The 20,132-nt window shown below is 41.1% G+C and overlaps 2 protein-coding genes across 2 annotated transcripts; one reads left to right on the top strand and one right to left on the bottom strand.

Moving 5' to 3' along the window:
• Window positions 1–1,406: 1,406 nt before the first annotated feature.
• Window positions 1,407–5,081, bottom strand: LOC134539840 (selenoprotein M-like). The gene is made up of 4 exons (XM_063382141.1): window positions 5,061–5,081; window positions 4,733–4,803; window positions 2,624–2,693; window positions 1,407–1,722 (listed from the first exon to the last, which is right to left on the bottom strand). The coding sequence occupies exons 1-4, from the start codon at window positions 5,064–5,066 to the stop codon at window positions 1,594–1,596; spliced, it is 276 nt and encodes a 91-aa protein (XP_063238211.1). The 5' UTR covers window positions 5,067–5,081; the 3' UTR covers window positions 1,407–1,593.
• Window positions 5,082–11,639: 6,558 nt separating this feature from the next.
• Window positions 11,640–19,699, top strand: LOC134540102 (glucose dehydrogenase [FAD, quinone]-like). Its single transcript, XM_063382583.1, has 2 exons — window positions 11,640–11,724; window positions 16,782–19,699. Exon 2 carries the CDS (start codon window positions 16,793–16,795, stop codon window positions 18,758–18,760), a length of 1,968 nt encoding a protein of 655 aa, XP_063238653.1. The 5' UTR covers window positions 11,640–11,724; window positions 16,782–16,792; the 3' UTR covers window positions 18,761–19,699.
• Window positions 19,700–20,132: the final 433 nt, after the last annotated feature.

The raw sequence follows: 20,132 nt of genomic DNA on the forward strand, positions 1-20,132 counted from the left end.
AGTTCATTTAGAGTTTCACTTATAAAGTGTGAAAAATGTTAATACGTATTTATTTTATGGTAAAATTCGTTAAAATTTGAGTTGTCCTAGGGTTGTATTTACAACAAGTGGAAAAAATACAAACTGAGTAGCCTGAAAGTAGAAATTCAGCTGGACTCCAGGAAAATAATACACTATGTACTCCATTTTCATCTCTGTAAAGCAGGTTGTCTCCAAAACTACAGCTTACCGGCCAATACCAGCCCGTTTTAGTTTTACAGTACTTTGGTATCATGAGCTAGCTATGTCTTGGCCTTTGGGACTTAGTGCAGGAGTCAGTTAGGCCCTTAGGCTAAAATGTTTGCAGAATGCAGACCCCTGCTATAAAGTAAATTTTACTTTGTGCGTGACATATCATAAAAAAAATTTATACTAGTGTCGTTTGAGTAGCATAACCTACAATCTCATAACAAATGCCTTTATTTTATAATCTGCTATTTAACTAAAAATTTAAGATTTCTGGAATGGTTAAGCAGGATAGCAGTAACTGTGAATTTTAAACTACCTGCAAATGCCAGACTTCAGCCATGCAGCTTTGCAAACATGCTGTGAGCAGATACAGGATAACATGCACATGATAATTCATAACCCAAGTTGAAAATAGCCATTTAACACCTTTAAAAATTGTCTACAACTGACCCAAATACTATTTCACTAAACCCGACTTTTAGCAGCACAATTAGGAATTTACTTGGGAGACCAAGTCAGAGATGGAAAATGTACTGTTCTGCTAATTAAGGAGTTTTGATGTGAATACATTTTTAAATCCAAAAAGCACTTGTGGTATGGTACAAGAAAAAAAAACTAAAAAAAGTATAACGTAAAACCAAATCTTTTCTTTAGCTTAACAATTTCTTAATAATTACTGATAGCAAACTAAACAGTATTATGTGAAGGCCAAAGAGAGGAATAAATAATTGTAAACTATAAAAATAACAATAACTGGTGACCAGCAGAAGAAGAAAAAGGCCAATGATCTACCACATCTTCCATCCAGTATAAAACAGCCCTCTGATGTGGTATGACTTTTTTGAAGCATCAATCAACAGCCCTTGGCAAGATATTCTGAGACAAGGCCTAATACTCAAATTCATACAAAAACAGAAAATAAACTACACTTATGACTCATCAAATGATAGTAGATTTTCAAACTAATTCATGTTGAAAGAATTTATGGTTTAACTTAGTCAAGCATATAGGTAGTCTGGTTTGAAGAAATAACTTTTGTGCTGTTTCAGGTAGTTGTGCATTTTGTGCGTTCACTTCAAGAAAGGATTTTATATAGCCTTGTTTTTTTTAATGTTATTTATATGAAATGTTAGTATTCTATTAGTTTTAGTGTATTGTTTATGAAGAAAAAATAATAATTTTCTTAGTTGATATTTGTTTATCTTCATAATTTGTTCGTTCACTTGTGTCTTCAGTACAATGAATATTCTTTATTACAAGCACAAACATTCAAGACATTTTCGAAACAGTAATTCACCACACACGAAAGGCGTGCTAATTGCTACGGAATGTTTGAGACCAAAAGATAGGGATGCGGTGCGGACATCAAAAGTCATCCCGCGCGGTGGCTTTCGGACTTTCCGCTGAAGCGTCTCTGCGACGGAAGCCGTACTTGAGCAGCAACTCATTGCATTCCTGGCGATTCAGCGGTGCCAGGTCGATTCGGTTGACCTCCTGGTGATGAAATACAGCCATAGTCACAACCACCACCACGCAGTGGTCAACAGCATAGGACCGTTAAGAAATTTGTACAAACACGCTCCTGTTCTTAAACATTTGGTACTATATTTTGTATAGCCATTAAAATACTTTTTTTATAAATTTTAATTATTATAATTGATTGATTTATCAGTTTTTAGTAAAATTTTAATAATTTTTTATTATCTGAAAATGTAAAGGGAATAATTTTGATGTTATCTCAGGCTACTTTAAAAAAAAAAAAAAAAATTTCACAAAGAAAATAAATCTTCATACAGCTTTTTAAAATAATATTAAAATTAATTTAAAATATATTTTCTTTAAATTTACTAAAATTGGAAATGTTATCTTCCATTTATACTAAGCCAGTGTTCATTGGTATCTTTTCTATCACAAGTAAGGGCACAAAACCCCATCTCTCTGCTGATGGTATGGAAAATAAATATTTTTCACTTTTGGCAAATTTAAAGCTAATATTTATTAACTAATTCATTAAAAATTATTTAAAAAAAAAAAGAAGTATACAAAATTATTATTATTATATATGTTATGATTTTACATTAAAACATACATCAATAAGTAATAAAAAAACAGAACACTGAAGTTCCAGTCAATAAAATGTACCAAAATTCTTGTAAAATCTATAAAATTTCATAACTTGCATACAAGTAAGCAAATTTTTGTAATTGAAATTTATGAAAAAGCATGTTCCTGGCTAATATGGTAATAAATTTTTTTACAAAAGATTGCGACAATATTTACGGGGGCAGGAACGTATCTGTCCAAACGTCGTAACTGTCTGAAAACTATTGACGGATACTGTGCATGAAATCAGATCTTACAAGACGTTCAGCATTAACAACTTTGGCGTCCTCACCTTATCTTCGTCCGTGAGCAAAACCAGTTGTGGCGGTGCTCCCTGAATTGGCTTGAATTCTACGTTGTCACTGAGGCATAGTTAAAGCAATAAACTGGTGTTTAAAAAATACAAAAAAAAAATATTTGTCACAGCAACACGAAGAACCTGCCACGTACAAACACATACCACAATTTCATAAAACCCTGAGCAAAACACCTAACTTAAATTTTACTGCAGTGAGCGGTTCCATCTCATGTTTAATTTCATGCCAGTAAATTATTTCAAAGAAACCTCTATACTGGTACTATAGTGGCATCTCACACTTCAATTTTAATTTTTTTTTTAAATTTTTTATTATTAACTGATCATATAATGTGCTTGATTTGTAAGTAGTGATGGGTAAATTCTCAATTTTCTCAAATCCGAATCTCGAATCCAAATTCCAAAAAAAAAAAAAAAAAAATTGACTATACCCTCGAATCCGAACCTAGGTCTCAATGGTCCAAAATAAAATAATATACAAGAAATGGAAAATATTTAAATATGGTGTTTAAACATTTAACCTTTTAAATGTTTTATTCACGAACTAAGTTTCCAGGATCAACATATTGTAATTTTATTTATGTAAATAGATGTGAAGTTTAAGATAGCTGAAACACCTCTAGTTAACCAACACAACAGTTCTCAGCAAAGAATCATCAACATTACACTAAAACTGTAAATGCTACCAATTAGATTAAAATTTACACCTCCAATTGGTATTTATAATTTTTCTAATACAATATACCTATAGAGGCATGACACACATTAAAATCCAAAATCAAAACTGGATTCAGATTAAAAGTGTTGCTGAACATGTGTTGTTTATTGAGGTAACTTCAAAATATTTAACCTTCTGAATATTTATGGTTCTTTAATGATGCAATATGCAATAAGTGGGTATTTTAAACTTTATACGGTGCTCTCAAATCAACACTACAGAAACTACAGAAGCAGCTTTAATAAATTCTAAAGTGAACTAAATTTTATGAATTCATTAATTAAAGTCAAAAGCTCATTTTGTATTATACTTGACGTAACTAAAGCAAGTAAGGCATCCAAGCAAAGCAAGTTGAAACTATAAAATACTGAGAAAAAGCGTGATTTGCTAAATTTAAGTGCTTAATGCTTACACTTTAACATATAAAATATGTGACTTTCATGTATTTATAAATTAAATATATAATTGTACCTCTGAGGCATAAGACACTATGTTACAAAAAACACTTTTTTATTTCAAGAGAGCAGTTTAAAGAATTTTAAATAGTGCCTTACTTATATACTCAACTATTTTCTACCCAAAAAATGTGAATTTTTGACTTATTGTAGATGTTGCTTAGTGTCGCATGCCACCGGAGCGAACGTCAAATGGTGGTCAGAGGATAAAAATAAAACGATGGGCGGAACGGTGCTGCGCATCCCTAGCTCCATTCCACGTCCTGGTAAGTCTTGTACAGGTCCCAGGAGGAAGCGGACGCCGAGGTGTCCCGGGTCTCGCACGGCGATGCCGCGCAGGCCTTGCTCTTCAGCACGGAGTACGCCGTCTGCACTTCGGCGCTGGACTTGTAGCGCAGGCCGCCCGCCCCGGCGGTGATGTAGTCGTAGTGCTCGTTGTCCCGCTCCACCCGGTCTCCCTCCGGGGTCCCCCGGACCTCCGTCAGGCTGGGCCGCTCCAGCAGGAAGACAGTGTCCGTCTCCCTCAGCACCAGCACCACCCTGCGGGGCGGCTCCGGGGACCCCGTCCTCCCGCCGGCCAGCTCCTTCTCCGAGCCCTCGTCCCTGCTCCCGCCAAGGTCCATGTGCAGCCTCTCAAACTCCGAGCCGGGAAGCGGAACCTTCGCCGACTCGCCTCGCTCGACGCAGGCCGATACCTCGTCCGGGGATACGGGCCCGACAGCAACCTTCCGCTCGCGCTTGCACAAGGTGACGCTGAGAGGCAAGGGCGTCCGGTCCACGCCCTCGAACATCAGGACCGGCCTGCTACCCCCGCCTCGAGGCGAGCTGCTTCCGCGACCACGCGACTCCGACATCTCACAAAACCTTCCTTCGTTCATTTACACAACTGTTACCGTGAGCATGCAAGGATACTAATGCGGGACGTCGTCAAAGACAAACGCTCGCACTTGGTCCAAACGATTCAAGCGACATCCTCTGCAGCTCTGAAATAAATGCAAACTTTAATAAGTAAAAGCAAAACCGGGTCCTGGACCTCAGGTTGCTTCTAAAAGTCTACATTTTAAAATTAAAATAAAAAAATAGAGACGACACCATGGTGGATCATCTGAAAAAGTACCAATGAGTCTACTTTACAATGGCTTCTAATTGCCCCTGAGGTCATTAGAGACAGCTACTCTCACACACATAGTTCACGGAAACTGGCATGGACTCCACCACGGGCTAAAGTAAGCTACCATACCAGCATTTGCCTGGAGTGATTCCAAGGTACCGTGGCAAATCAAAATCAAGATGGCCGGACCTAGGATTATAACCTGGTCCTTTACAGAGAAAGTCCACTGTTTTATCACTGCACCACTTCGATCCATATTAATGTAAATTTGATTCTAAATAATCTTTTATGCTGGGCTCCAATGTCAATCCAGGGGCCATTTCTGAATTGGGAACAATTAATTCCTAGGAGTAAGATGCTGTAGCGTCATAAAATTTGTAACTAATGCTCACAACTACCGTAAAAAAAAAAAAAAAAATGTTTTGGTAAGTTATGTTTTTTTATTGTATGGCGCCATGGAACCTTCTCCCCGATGAAAGAGGTTGAACTCTCAAAAAATGCCCCCATCCCCTTCTTATAGGTAAATTACATAATAATGACCCAATAATTATGATTTGATGATATTTCCAACTCACTTCTATACGTGCGCGCACAATATCATTTGATTCATCACTAGCTACGCTATATTCCAATATAACTAAAGAAATTAATATCACAACTTTTCCAATCATTGTTTACAAACTTCACAAACTACAAATACAAAGATTCTTGACAGTGATGACATGTATTTGGACGGGATAAAACCTTCATAAAAAAACGTTCCTACCATAGACTAATGACGTGATATAGACCATTTATATATCTGGGCTATCTCTGTTTTACAAAAAGATTAGATTAAAATTTTCACCTGCAATTGGTTTTCGACCGGTGGCAAGGATTTATTCCCCTATTCCTCCCTCTCTTTCCTTTTAATTTTCTCTGTAAGACCTTTGCAGCTCTCATACCTTCTCATAACTACCCTTTGAGGCAATTCTACTACTTCAACATCATTACCAGTAATGATTGTTTGAATGTTCCCTTCTTTCCGTTCGCCCCACTCCCTCTATACATTCTACTCAAGATCCCTCCTCTCTCTATACAGACCTTTGTGCAACCTTTGCCAATAACGAAGGGAGTCGAAATTAAGGGAATAGGGGATGAAGTATACCACACATACAAAGGCGGCTGGCAGGTGGGCGATTTGACGATGTCATAAGCAGCATGAAGAGGGAGGAAAGAGTGAGAGCTGTAACAATTTTTGGGGGGGGTGGGGGGGGGGTAATGATTTAATATACAGTGAGGGGGTAAAAGATATGGACGAGTAAATGGGAAAGCTAGAGACAGAAGTGAGAAATAAATGTAGACAGGGGATTGACATAACAATAAATGCAGTTCTCCCAAGGAAAGAAGTCTCTACGACACATACGAAAGAAACAAACAGGCTGATGCGGGTAAGATGTGGAAGGCTAGGGGTTAGATATGTTCATATCAGGCGTCAAGGGCATCGCCAGGGATGGTAAGGGGGGGGGGGGGCAGTTTCTCCCCCTAGAGCCCTAGAGATTAAAATATGTAGCCAAATGCAAAAAAATACGTACTTTTCCCACAGCTTGCCCCCCCCCCCCCCCCTAAGGCCATTGGCTGGCGATGTTCTTGTCAGGCGTCAGTTGGAGGATATGGCAGGAGAATATGTCAAGGTTTCTAAAGGAGCAGGTCTTAAAAGCACGTAGGGTAGCATAAGGAGAAGAATACCATTCGGGAAATGAAGAATGATGTACAGGAAAATGGACAGATAAGTGGATGGTAGGAAGAAGGGCAGAATGTGAAGGAGCTGGACAGGGTGAAAGGGGGCAAGGGGAGAAGCGAAAATGGAAGAGGATAAGTGGGTCAAGGCAGTAAAAATGTGAGGGAGGTAGTGATATAATTTAGAAGTGTGTATAGAAATTTACATGTGTTATGGAGCATAGTTGAGACATGTGATGCATATATTGTTGTGGTGGTTAGGCAGGGGTGCCCACAAGGGGGGGGTAACGATGCAGACTGCGTCATTAAAATTTCAGGGGGGGGGGGGTGGTTAAAAGACGAGAAAAATTTATATATTATTTACATAATTATAGCTTCTAATGTGAAAATACGTTTCTGGTGCTTTGATAACTGAAAGGGATCTTGTAAATCAAATTGGCAACCCCGCACTTTCCTCAACAAAAGCAGTTTGGCATCTGTCGGTTCAGGATGGAAATATTACCTGATATGACCAAAATTATTATTAGAAAATCAGTTTTAATTAATGCAAAATGTGATAAAATATAATACTAAAAAGTATAATATTATAAAATAATTGAGTAAATCATTGAGAAACTGGCATAAAAAATTCGGGGGGGGGGGGGGGGGGCATCATTAGGTTAGGGGGGGTGAGTCATAGTGTTTGGGGGGTGGGCACCTCTGGGTTAGGCATGGTTGGATGAGGAAGTTGGGGATGAAGAAATTAGATATTTAGAAGAGATAGGCATATAAAGGGTGGAAGTGATGGTATGCTTGCGAAAGGGACTTACTAATAGGGTTTAATGGGCGAGTAATCAAGGAAAAGCAGAGATGAGAGTTAGAGAATTGGGATTGCAGATAAGGTTGCCGCCGTCCGGGTTCTCGTGTTCGAGACTGGGCGTGTATCCTAGCGGGAAACTGGCTCTTATTGAAATTGTGTTCTGGGAGGGCGCCAGGTTAGCTCAGCATCTAACCAAATTTGGGTTTAGTGGGTGCATTGCCCCTGAGTGGCCCACTAGGACCATCGGCGAAGTTCGTGGTTGGAGGGGTCCCTAGCTGGTATCACATCACAGGCCCTGTGCAGCAAAATAACTGATCCCTAGCTGGGGTAGGGAGGCTCAATACAATAACAAACACGAACTCGAGATTTGTACTGTCGATGACACGTCGCGCACAGAGTGTGCGAAGTGGTCGTTTAATCAGCTGGACAACTACAGTCGCAATTACACTTACATTACACTTGCACGGCATACAAGGAATTACCCTACAAAATTACACTTGGTTAAAAATGAGTGCTCTGACGCACTGTCACTAGTTTAAGCCCTCACGCCAGCCGAGGTTAAGTGGGAGGATGATTGGAGACGGCCAATCCCGAAAATTGTTAATTTGGTGGCGCCCGTATTCACCTGTGTGAACTGCGGCCCGCAGTTAAATTAGATGCAAAGTTCTTTACACGTAGCTGTCGTCGGTGCCTGTGCACTCGACATTGAATAAAAGTTCATTGGTAGCGGGAGTCGGCCCATGCCGTAAGGTGAACTACCCCGCGTAATGTCTCGTGCGGGGAGTTCAAAGTTAAGCGGCTGGGTTAGGCCCTACGCCGTAAAAGAACCGGGGACGCGTGGGAAGTTTGCGTAAACGAGAAAATAGGTTTAGGTTGATGACTATAATTACCAGAAATACTGCTCAGTGTGGAACAAAGGATGATGGCTCCCCGTGGAACACACGTCCGCCCCGGTCCACGATTCGCTCGGTACTGGTGTTTGCCCTTGGCGCGAGGGAAGGTCTCAGCGTTCTCTCGCGCCAAAGTTGCTAAAGTTCTGTTATTCGGAATTTATTTCAATAATAATAAGCTGAGAGCAGCTCTAAATTCATACATTAATTATTCTTAATTAATCTGATTGGCAGAAGGTCTTTAATAATTATGGTTAATTAATTTGTGTAAATTAAGTTTAAATGTTCAGAGTCACACTAGAGACTGTTCGTCGCTTGCTGACTCCTCCAATGGCTAGTTATACATAAAAAATGGGGAGGTAATATTTACGTTAACACAACACTATAATTAATTAAGGCTGAAGGCCGCAAAGGAGGCACTCACAAACTCATTATGGCAAGTTCACACGTGAGTGACTCGGGCACTCTTACGTCGCACTTTCCTTGGGCGGGGTTTTTAATTAATATTGAAGTTAGCGGGGTCGGATACTGGCGGGTGCAGGTCGGGCTTTGGGTGGCCTTCGTCTGGACGACGTCAAGGTTGCTGGCAGTGGATATGCCACTAGGAAAAGGGTAAGAAATAATTCCAGAGCTCAGGAATAGGCTGGTCAGGCTAGGAGAGGAGAGTTGTGTGATGGTAGCTGGAGACCTTAACTTGCCAGGGGTGGTAAGGAAGCAGGGACCGGAAGAGATGGGGGCAAGTGAGTATAAATGAGCTCTCAATTGGTCACGGAGCATAACTACTTGTGCGACTAGGGAAATCACATACAGGTGTTTTCAGTGGCTGTTGTTTAGCATGTCGGTATGGCCGTATCGAAGGCTTGAATCTTCAGGGTTAGAATTTGTTGCAGCCAAATGCAGCAGAGAGACCCAGATTAAAGGCTTACATACATGGCTGCACTAGTGACGTTTAAATTGATATCATAACCTACGAACTTAATTTGACACAACATATTGGAAGGTGTTGGAAACTAAAGTCTCTTTCTGTGTGACAGGGCCTTAAGGGCGACAATGGCTCATATGTCACACGCTTCACCGCTTCTACGCGCTAGGCACTGAACTGGCATGCAGTAATCACGTCGAAAACGCACGTGTGTGGGATGTTTTTCGGTGACATTTTTTTTTGTAAATATCCTACTAATTAGACACGTTTGATTCATGTTGAACATTTCACAAAATTAAAAACAGCATTAAATGTAAATATTTCTATTCTAAAGATAATTAATTTTTACACTTCTGTGTCTAAGTCCAGTACAGCTTATTTACATAAAGATGGGAACTGTTTGACAAATTCAAACACTTAAGTAAAGATTGTGCCCGGAGCTCTGTACAAGATAGACAGCCTTCTCAACGTCTTCTAAATAAACATAACAATCCCACTTTTACGACAAATCAAGTGTTTCAGGCCCACTGTCATCTTGATTGTCACGTTAATTTTCTACAAACCAATTTTTAATTTCCCTTGAAGTATGTCTGAAAAAGTGACACCTTATCTTGAAAGAAGTGTAGGAACTTTCAGACGGAAAATTTAACGACGTTTATTTGTATTCAATGGCATACACAAGGAGTGTGATTGTGGGGGTAGGATATTATATTTCCCAAAGGAAAATATTTGAAAGAAAACAGCAGGGGAAGTCATACTATTTCCTCCTCTAACCTACCCCCCCCCCCCTAAATCACAATTTTTCAGAAATTAAATTGTCCGTACGCACCTGCCAGTATTTTGTATTTATTTAAATTTGTAATTTGCTAACCAACAGTTATGGAACTTTTGGGTTGGGCACGACATGCAGAATGGTACAAGGCCCTACAGGCACGCAAATACCGATCCCACGAAGTAGGCACTAAGTGCAGGCAGGCACTCTAACAGGTAGACACTACCAACAGCTCGTTAGCTGACACTATAGAAGGCACTCCACAACTACATTGACTGCAACACACAAGACAAACACAAAGTAACTATGCACTAAAAGACAGGAACAGACATTACAATGACAAATATATATCAACAAATAATAGGTACACCATCACAATATATGATATAGGTACATCTTAATACAAAGATTAGAAGTTCTTTGTTGCACACGAATATTTTAAAACTTTAATGGTGTCGGGACCTACAAGATGACAATCGGATCGCTTGAATACCGGCACAGTCAGCGCACGTTTCTTTTTTAATTCTGCTGAAGTTCGTGTTCATAACAGTCATGACACGACTACTTAAGTGCAGACATACAGTTCTTGCTGAAATATTATGAAAACTGCAACGGTGGGTCACCGGTGGCCATTGATCGCCAACCAGTAGCGGATCCTGAGGGGGGGGGGGGGGGGGCTAAGGGGCTCAAGACCCCTCCAAAAGCATCTGGGTCCACTATTGTTTTAGTGTTTGCCTTGATAAAGCCTAGCCTCAGCTGGGTCAAGCCCCTCCCAAACCAACATCCTGGATCCGCCACTGTCGCCAACGCGTCGCGCTCGCGTGGAAAGGGTCGTGTGTTCGATCCCAGCTCCCGGACATGACTCGAATCAAACAGCAACCGGGGTCTATATCTAATAAGTTCACAGCCCACTACAATCTTGTATGTCCCTTCGCCTTGCATTTGTTGTTCTGCCACAGATATTTTTAACAGACACTCACTTAGTGTAATATCATGTGTCTAAAAACGCACGCAAGTTATGATAATTACGAATAATTGCGAAGAATATACGTATATTACTTTTTTTTTCCTAGATAGACTATCTATAGACTACAAAAGCAAAGAGATTGCCGTTTAATTCAAGTGATGTGCGCAACTAATACTGGAAGGCTATTCAGGGAACGGTTTACAAATAACTTTAACTACTCGAGGTACTGGGACAGCAAAAAGCATAACTTCCCAGGTAAGAACCCGAACCCAGTATTACTGCGAACATTATTTTGTAGTGATACATAAGTTTCAATGTAAATGTACAAATTACAAATATCTGTATGTTTACATGAATATTTCTGTTTCATTTACAAAAAAAAAAAAAAATACTGTGTTCATTCCACGCAATGTTTTGGTTGTCCCCGCAAACATGGCGCAGGCCATCAGCAGTATCCACGTAGTAACGCATTCATAGCCACCGCCCTCCCTCACCCACACGTTGAGCCAATGACCAGGCCAAGTCGACCTCTCGGGCCAGTCACTTCCGGCAATTGTCCGTGTACACACTTATGTTTGCCTTCCCCCCATCCTTCCCCCTTTTACCCTTCTAGGATCCCTGCGATAACAGCTTGCTTTTAGTGTGCTTCGGATAGCTCCGTGTATCAGCACGATCAGCTTGGCTGCTTCGTCGGAAGGAGCACAGACTTCAGCTTCTTACTGAGGTACCATGAACATCTTTGTGCTCAAACAGCCATTATTCCTACGTGCAACTTGGCAACAATTGATCAACTTGGCAAGGAACGAATATTCCGACTATTTTTAAAAAAAAAATAATTTTCACCTTAAATCTACGAGGAACTCTGGTACAAATTATTTGCGGGTCTACGTTTTCGTAAACTTACGGTCTTATTTTGAACATAAACTAAAAAAAACCTTAAGTGTATAACGTAAACATTCCCCTTCCTTCGACACGCATGTTCACCCTGTCTGTATTACAAAAAAAAAAGACATACGACATAGTTTCTATGCAGATCCTGTTATCTGGAACGACGGAAAAACATTTATTCTTATTCGCTGAATTATTCGTTTTAAAAACCCGTGAATTTACTGTGATTTCGAACAGTGTAGATGATGTCGCAGAGCCAATCAAATTAAGCGAATGAACGCCCGCCCAAAACAGTCCGAACCTGCGTGAGGTCTGTGTGCTTACCTTAACGTGAATGACGTCACATTGTAGCACAGAAAACCTCCCTGTCTACGATTTCAATGTCCGATGTCCGAATATTCTGATTTTTAAAGTAGTCACTAGAGCGCAGTTAATATAGAGCGTCAAAATAATTGTTTCTTGATTTTGTTTTGATATTTTTGAACGTTAGTTTAACTTGTTGAATGTTACAAGAGTTCAATAATGTTAAGTTATTCGGTAAAGCAAAAGTAAATGATAATCATCCTAGCAAATATAGATAAATTCGCCGGTCGCAAATTGATCAATATTTCGTCTTGTTCTTCTTGGCTTCATGTCTCTACCACATCTCAGTAGTAGTATACAAATGAATTTTCTGGCGCAGGGCCCAGGGTCAGGAGCTCAAAATTGACTGCAAAGCGTCTATTTGTAAGATAATTAAAACATATAAACATGCTCATAATACTGTGTGTGTTAAAGACGATCTTCCTGATTGAAAACTACGTTGTTTTTCAGAAATAATATTTTTAGGAATAAAATTCATGTGGCTCTTAATTTTTTTCTCGTCAAAAACAATAAATATCAACTAACTAAAATCTAACTGTCAATAATGAAAATATATACTCACTGACTGATACACACTTAATACAAATATTTTAAGTACAAAAGCAATATTTTTTATGTTTTAAATGTTTGTTTGGAATGATAATGCTACAGTTACTAAAAACTAAAACGCTACAAAACTAATATATATATATATTTTTTTGCAAAACTCCGTTCCCCCGGAGAAACCCCCGGAATGGCCCCGCATGGGGAGCCCAAGAAAAGAAACTGACTCCCCATTTGGAAGCCACCTGGAAGGTTTTTTTTCTGTTCCACCCACCGTTTCTTTGGTAGCCTGACTTCTTGCAAGGGATTGTATTCCTATCAGAGAAAATGCCACCATTTTATCTGGGCAATCCGCCTTGGAGGAGCCGGGGCGTGAACCCGGGTCCTACAAGTCACAAGGCAGGCGCTCTACCCCAGAACCATAGTGGTAGAGCGACGATCGGCAATCTTCTTAACACTAACATTATGTTATAAAAATATGTAAAGAGCTTGCACTGTCGATGTTGAAATAAATGTTAAAGAGTGAGTTTAGTTAAAATATGTGTATGCTTACAAGCATGAAGTTACTGTATAACATTTTATTTATTTGGGTTAAAGCCACAGACAAGTTAACCCTGTTACTTTTGGCTTCTTTTTTTTTGTTTTGTTTTGTTTTACCGTGCTTAATATGCGCAGCTAATACTGGAAAGCTATTCAAACAGCTGTTTGCAAATAGGCATTTTTAAAATCTTAAATTAAGTACTAATCAATGACAGTGTTGGAGATGCCAAATTAAAAGATACATTTCATACTGAAATCGCCGAAATTTTAGGTAATTATAGTACTGACCTTAAAACGATCAGTTTCTGAATACTAAGAATTTAGATGACACTAGTTTTGTGATTTGCTTACTTATTTAGAAATATTCACATTATTTGAATACAACTATATTTTATTGGAACTTACAGTAGGTACTCCTGAGTACAGAATTCTTGGTAATAGCTTACCTCAAGGTTAAGCAGGAGCATAAATGTTTTATATCATACAATGAAACCCTCAGAAACTTAATTAAATAATCGGAATAATTAAACATGAACTTCTTTGAGTACACAACTGCAGAAAGTTTTTATTTAATATTTGTGCACATCGCAGTGACATCGCTATTTAATTATTTGTAATTTTAATTGTAACAAAAATTGGAATTTGGTGTTTTTATTTTGGATGTGTAATATTTCTACGTGTAGTAGTATAAAACATGTATTATTTTTTAACTGTTACAGTATCAAAAGTTAATTTAATGGTTGTGTATGTTTATTTTCGTCCTAAAAAATATTTTGTACAAAAAATATCCTATAACAAGAGATTTCACTTTTCTTATAATTTTGTTGTTTTAAATTATTATGTTCTAACCTTTCCTTCAGTTAAACAACTTAAGTAGATATAATAATTTCGTTATGAAATTAAATTCTCCATACATACTACACTTGATATTTTGAGATTATTACGAAATAATGTATAATTTTATTTTAAATACTTTTTTTTTTTTGCAAACGTACGGGCTTCAAATACCAAATAAATACTTATTTTTTAATTGTTCTTGCAATTGGGGAGATTGATTATATTTATAATTTAGGTCATACACCATTGATGATTGTAATGTAGGTATGTCATAATAAATCTCAATAACAGACAAGAAAGATAAATGTGCAAACATACAGAAAACAAGCGAAACTCAGGGAACATCATAACATTGACAGAAAATTACGTAGAAAGAATTGGTAAAAAAAATTATTTCAGCACATACGGACATAGTGGGCTAACAACGATGAGACAATAGCACAAGAACAGTAAATAAAGACGAAAAATACTTTGGACAACTCACAGAATTGATTTTTTTATCGACCCACCCCGGATTCGCATGGATGGGAAATTCTAATGACTTAATTTAGATTTAATAAGCAAGTACTTATAAGTATCAGTTTCTCGTAAGTGTCCGTGTTTAAAAAATATATTAATTTGTTATATTAATTATATTAATTACTAACACGCACTGCCCATAACTAAAATATTTATTTGTAAACAATTTGACAGCTTTTTTTTTTCATGAAAAACAAAAAAAAAATGTCACACGCAAAAGCTGTCAATGTGAAAATCACTCAACGCTCAATACTACTACTACTTATTTTAGACCTATAATTGTGTAGTAGATAAAGTTGATGTATCAGTCATGTGTAAGTTCCCTTAAGCCATGTAAGCGCCCTAAAAGAGTAATTTTACGACTTCATTAGAAAAATCAAAATTTCTCTAATATCTTTAAATGTAATTTGATTGTGTTATTACATATAAACCTTCCGAAATATAATCTCTAAATTATGAAAACCGCATCAAAATACATTGTGTAGTTTAGATGAAGTACGCTAAGAAACAGACAGACGCGGATAGCGAATTTGTTTTATCATATTTAAAAAAAAAATTGCAGTTGGGCAGTTCATTTTGTTAGTGTCATTGACTTCGGGAAAAGTGTGGTCAGTCTGGAAGATACAAATTTAAACCTATGCCTTACCCGGAAATCGAGCCAAACATAGTGGGGCAAATCCGAGTCTAGGCCATGGCGGTGAGCAGAACTGCGCGGAATTTCATCGCGGGGGGAGGGGGGGGGTTGTTTACATAACCATTTTGCCCGCTGTTTGTTTCCAAATTCTTTCCCATACATACACCCCGATCTACCTCTTGCGCATGCCACACTGGGTGGGTGAGGCGCGAGGTTGGGACAACAAACGCGAGTTTGGGGTCGCCGTTTTGGTGCCTTTGACCCTCAAAATTTTTTCCCAAATCATCCTAAAAGTCACAAAATTTTTCGTATTTGGATGGAAAAATTACCGTTTCGAGGAACAATTTCCCGTTTTATTCCCCAAAACTGTTGTAGGCTTGAAATGTCTTCAATATTGCTTAAAAACAAATAGCGGATAAAATTAGATTCGTGGCTCTGAGACTTCATCTTGACACCTCTGGGAGGTCGAATGCATTGTTTAGTTCTTTTTTTTTTTTCCACCATCATCTCGTCGCTCCATCTGTTTCTGGGGCTGCTTATACTTGTCTTCCTTGATTTTTTTATCATCGCGATTACGTTCGGAAAATCACACTGCGTCCCGTCGCGTCGCTGGGTTCCACTGTGCAGTGTCACGCCTGCGCTACCGCGCTGTGTGCGACGGACGTGAGAGCGATCCACGCGTTCGTAACTACCTGATTTGTAATCGCCTACGCTACGTCTTCCCTTAGATACGCATTTTCCTTTCCGAATTTGTCCGTAACTGTAACCATGTTGCATTTTAAGGCCCGTCTACAATAGTCCGAACCTGTGCGTGGTCCGTGTCCTTATCCGAATGTGAGTGACGTCACATTGTCTCACCGAAAACTGCCCTGTCCACAATTGCGATGTCCGATGTCCGAATGTATTGATTTCTAAAGTTGCTACCAGAGCGCAGTAAATGAGCCAAACAATTTTTTTTGTTTATTGTTTTGATGCTTTGTAGTTTGAGATTTAACTTTTGAAAGTTGTGGGAGTTCAATTTTATATATTTATTCAGTAAGGCAAAGTGGCAAATGTAAATGCTAAAAAATTAACTCATATCACAGCAATCGAACAGCACTAATTTAAATGTCATCTTGCTCTTCTTGAATTACACCTTCCATTTCCTTCAATAACAAAAACAAACACCACGTTTTGAAACGGGAACCGGAAATTCAAATATGGTGAGTGTTCTGTTCTTTTTCTGTGTCCGAAGTACACAGGTTGGGACAAAAAGTTCAAATTGACGAATGTCTTCGGACCAGGTAGGTTCGGACCTTCGCACACTTGACGCATGACGTCAGAGGGTCACGTGGACCAATCAGCGACGAGTTTCCTTCGGACACAGTTTAGGGCATTGCTATTGTAGACGGGCCTTTAATCCCGCAGCGACCGAGAACGCGCCGAGCCGCAGATGTTGTTGGTCTTGCTCCCCCCAGGAGGCGCGCGGATGCTCGGGGACCTGGACGCGGACTCGTTCTGCCCCGGCGGGGCGCCGGGCGCGGACGTGTGGAACGCCAGCGCCCTCCCGGGGGTCACCGGCGCTGGAGCGGTCCTCCTCGCCAGCCTGGTGGCCGCGCTGCTCGAGTCGGCGAGGAAGATGGCCGACACCACAATCTACCCGCGCGACGTGCCGCGGCCCGACGAGGAGTACGACTTCGTGGTGGTGGGCGCCGGGACAGCGGGCTCCGTCGTGGCAGCGCGCCTCAGCGAGGTGGGCAACTGGCGGGTGCTGCTGCTGGAGGCCGGCGGCGACCCCACCTTCACGTCGGAGATCCCGAGCCTGTTCCACAGGACTCAGGGCACCGAGGTGGACTGGGGGTTCCAGACGGAGCCCCAGGAGAAGGCCTGTCTCGGGATGGAGGGCCGCCGCTGCAGGTGGCCCCGCGGCAAGGCCCTCGGCGGCTCCAGCGTCATCAACTCCCTGCTGTACGTGCGCGGGAACCGCCGCGACTACGACCGCTGGGAGGCGATGGGCAACCCCGGATGGGGGTACGAGGACCTGCTCGGGTACTTCAAGAAGTCTGAGGACATCCGCGACGTGGAGCTGGCCGAAGAGGAGGGCGACTCGCCGCCGCGCTACTCCGGGAGGTACCACGCCAAAGGCGGCCCGCAGTCCTTGGAGAGGTCTCCCACCCGGACCCCGATAGTGGACGGGCTGGTGGAGGCGGTCAAGGAGCTGGGCTACAAGATCAGGGACGTGAACGGCGAGTCCCAGACGGGATTCACGCTGCAGCACAACACTGCCCGGGGCGGCAGGCGCTGGAATGCCGCCAAGGCGTTTCTCGCCCCGGCGAAGAACCGGAAGAACTTACACGTCTCCAAAAACTCCTACGTGACCAAAATCCTCATAGACGAGGAGAGCCGAATAGCGTACGGCGTCGATTTCCACAAGAATGAGGAACCGTTCACGGTGAGGGCCAGGAAAGAAGTGATTCTCTGTTCCGGCTCTATCAAATCACCGCAGATCCTGATGCTTTCAGGAATCGGACCGGTGGAGCACCTCGCGGAAATGGGCATACCGCTCGTGAAAGATCTGCGGGTCGGCGAAAACCTTCAGGATCACCTGCAGTTCTTGGGACCGACCGTCATGTTCAATCGCTCCAACCCGCAGAGGCTCGACCCCGTCAAAGTGCTGGACGACACCTACCATTTCTTCATCCACGGCGGAGGGCCTCTGTCGAGCCTGGACATCCTCCAGTTCCAAGGATTCGTGAGCACCAAGTACGCCAACGAGGACGGACATACTCCGGGATCCTCCGACGGAACGGATCCGGACTACCCCGACATCCAGTTCCAGCACGTCCGCTACCCGTTCGAGGATGCGGACGGCACGAGGACCATGAGCGACGTGTCGGGGTTCAGGCGGGAGATCCACGACGCGGTCCTGGGCGCGCCCAACTCGGAGGCTGAGATCTACGTGGCGCTGCCGTTCCTCCAGCGGCCCAGGAGCAGGGGGTCCATCAGGCTGAGGAGCCCGGATCCCCTGGACGACCCGCTGATAGACCCGAGGTACCTGTCCCACCCGCACGACGTGGCGACCCTGGTGGAAGGCATCAGGATCGCCACCAGGCTGGCGGAGACCCGCGCCATGAGGGAAGGGTTCGAGGCCCAGGTGAGCAGGACCAAGATCCCGGGCTGCCCGGGGGATCACGGCTCGGACGAGTACTGGGCGTGCGCGGTGCGCCACGTGGCAACCACCACCTACCACCCGGCGGGCACCTGCAAGATGGGGCCCCCAACCGACCAGGAGGCCGTCGTGGATCCCCGGCTCAAGGTGTACGGCGTCCGCGGTCTCAGGGTGGCGGACTGCTCCATCATGCCCAGGATCGTCACAGGCAACACGAACGCCCCTGCGATGATGATAGGGGAGAAGGCCGCGGACATGATAAAGGAGGACTGGGGAGTAGAGACGTAACTACTCTTTGACAAATTGAGGAGGTTGCTACAATAAGGGCCCATGCTCCAAAAACAACGTCCTGAGATATCAAGGTGCAAAGTTTTCTTTGGTGGCACACTTGAAGTCGGACCGCAGTTACTCCAATGAGCACATGCGTACACAAGTCATTGAATAATATTCTGTAACTTGCTAAATAAAAATGTTTTCCCAATCTTTCACTATTGATACACAAACGCATGAAAATACTAGGTAATCTATTTTATCTGGAAACTTCCAACTTTTAAAATGGTTTTTTTTTAAAAAGGGGTCATAACATCATCGCATAAAAACTTTTCATACCAACACAACAGATTAAAATAATTGGGCTAATATTTGGTGACCATAGAGATTAAGATATGTAGAATTAATTTTTTTTTGTATTCTCCCAAAAAAAAAAGGGCCCATGGTCTCATAGGCCCTTATTGCAGCGACCTCCTCAATTCACAAATCGTGGGGTTACTGAAAATAGTTGTTAACTAACATAGTCTGTAAATCTGTCAACGATGAGACAAAATCGTACTTGCCAAAAAAATTTTGTGTCTGAAACATCCATAAGAAATATGCTTTGCCTCTTCCTGACTTCTGGACACAACCATTATTTTCGCCTTGGTTATTACAAAACACCGGATTTCAAAGACTTGACTTCATAATTTCCAATAAAGCCACGATGTGATGTTTACTTGTAAGGTTGAAGTATTTTCTGATTAAATTTCGTATCATGCAGTACTACTCGAACTTTGCAAGTTTAATTAAGTATAATGAAATTTAAATTTATTACATTTTTCCGTCCGCTTTCTCTCTCTCTCTCCCCCCCCCCCCCCCCCCCTATTTCACATTAAGCCTTATTTTGTACTTAGTTTAAATCAAAAGTATTGCTCTATGCTAGGAAAAGTAGTAATATTTTACTCAAAAAGAAAATAATATTAAACTTCCATATTCTTACTTATAATATACAAAATTTTGATTTGTCTGGATGCATGTTGTTTTCAGAGATTTATCCTGCTTCAATTTAAACCGTACTGTAGTTTTATATACGAAAGAAAAAATATATATATAAAAAAGAGGTCAAGTAGATAAAGGAATTTTTTTTTGCCAATTTTTAATTTTTATTATTTCCCATTTCAGTATTTCCTTGTTTTTTATCAGTTTTGCTGCCTCTGTAAAATACTCAACGAAGACATTTTGGATCATCATTGGTCAGCGGTCGTGATCACGAATTACAAAACTCCCGTATTTGCAGTCAAATTGATCTGCTTTAGAGTTTTTATTTTTCTTTTTAAATTATAATTCAGAGTGTTGGAGTTCTCTAATAAAATATTTGGTTCCTGCATCTCAGTTGAAACATTAATTT

The sequence above is a fragment of the Bacillus rossius genome, chromosome 16 (genome assembly GCF_032445375.1).
Source record: "Bacillus rossius redtenbacheri isolate Brsri chromosome 16, Brsri_v3, whole genome shotgun sequence".
Lineage (NCBI taxonomy): Eukaryota > Metazoa > Arthropoda > Insecta > Phasmatodea > Bacillidae > Bacillus > Bacillus rossius.

Bases quoted from the DNA above. Each gene is read 5' to 3' on its own strand.
- LOC134539840 (XM_063382141.1), bottom strand. The intron at 2,694-4,732 runs GTATCCTTGCAT...ACTATGCCTCAG, and splicing joins TTTGACGACGTCCCGCATTA to TGACAACGTAGAATTCAAGC. The intron at 1,723-2,623 runs GTGAGGACGCCA...TTTCATCACCAG, and splicing joins TGCTCACGGACGAAGATAAG to GAGGTCAACCGAATCGACCT.
- LOC134540102 (XM_063382583.1), top strand. From the start codon at position 16,793: ATGCTCGGGGACCTGGACGCGGACTCGTTCTGCCCCGGCGGGGCGCCG.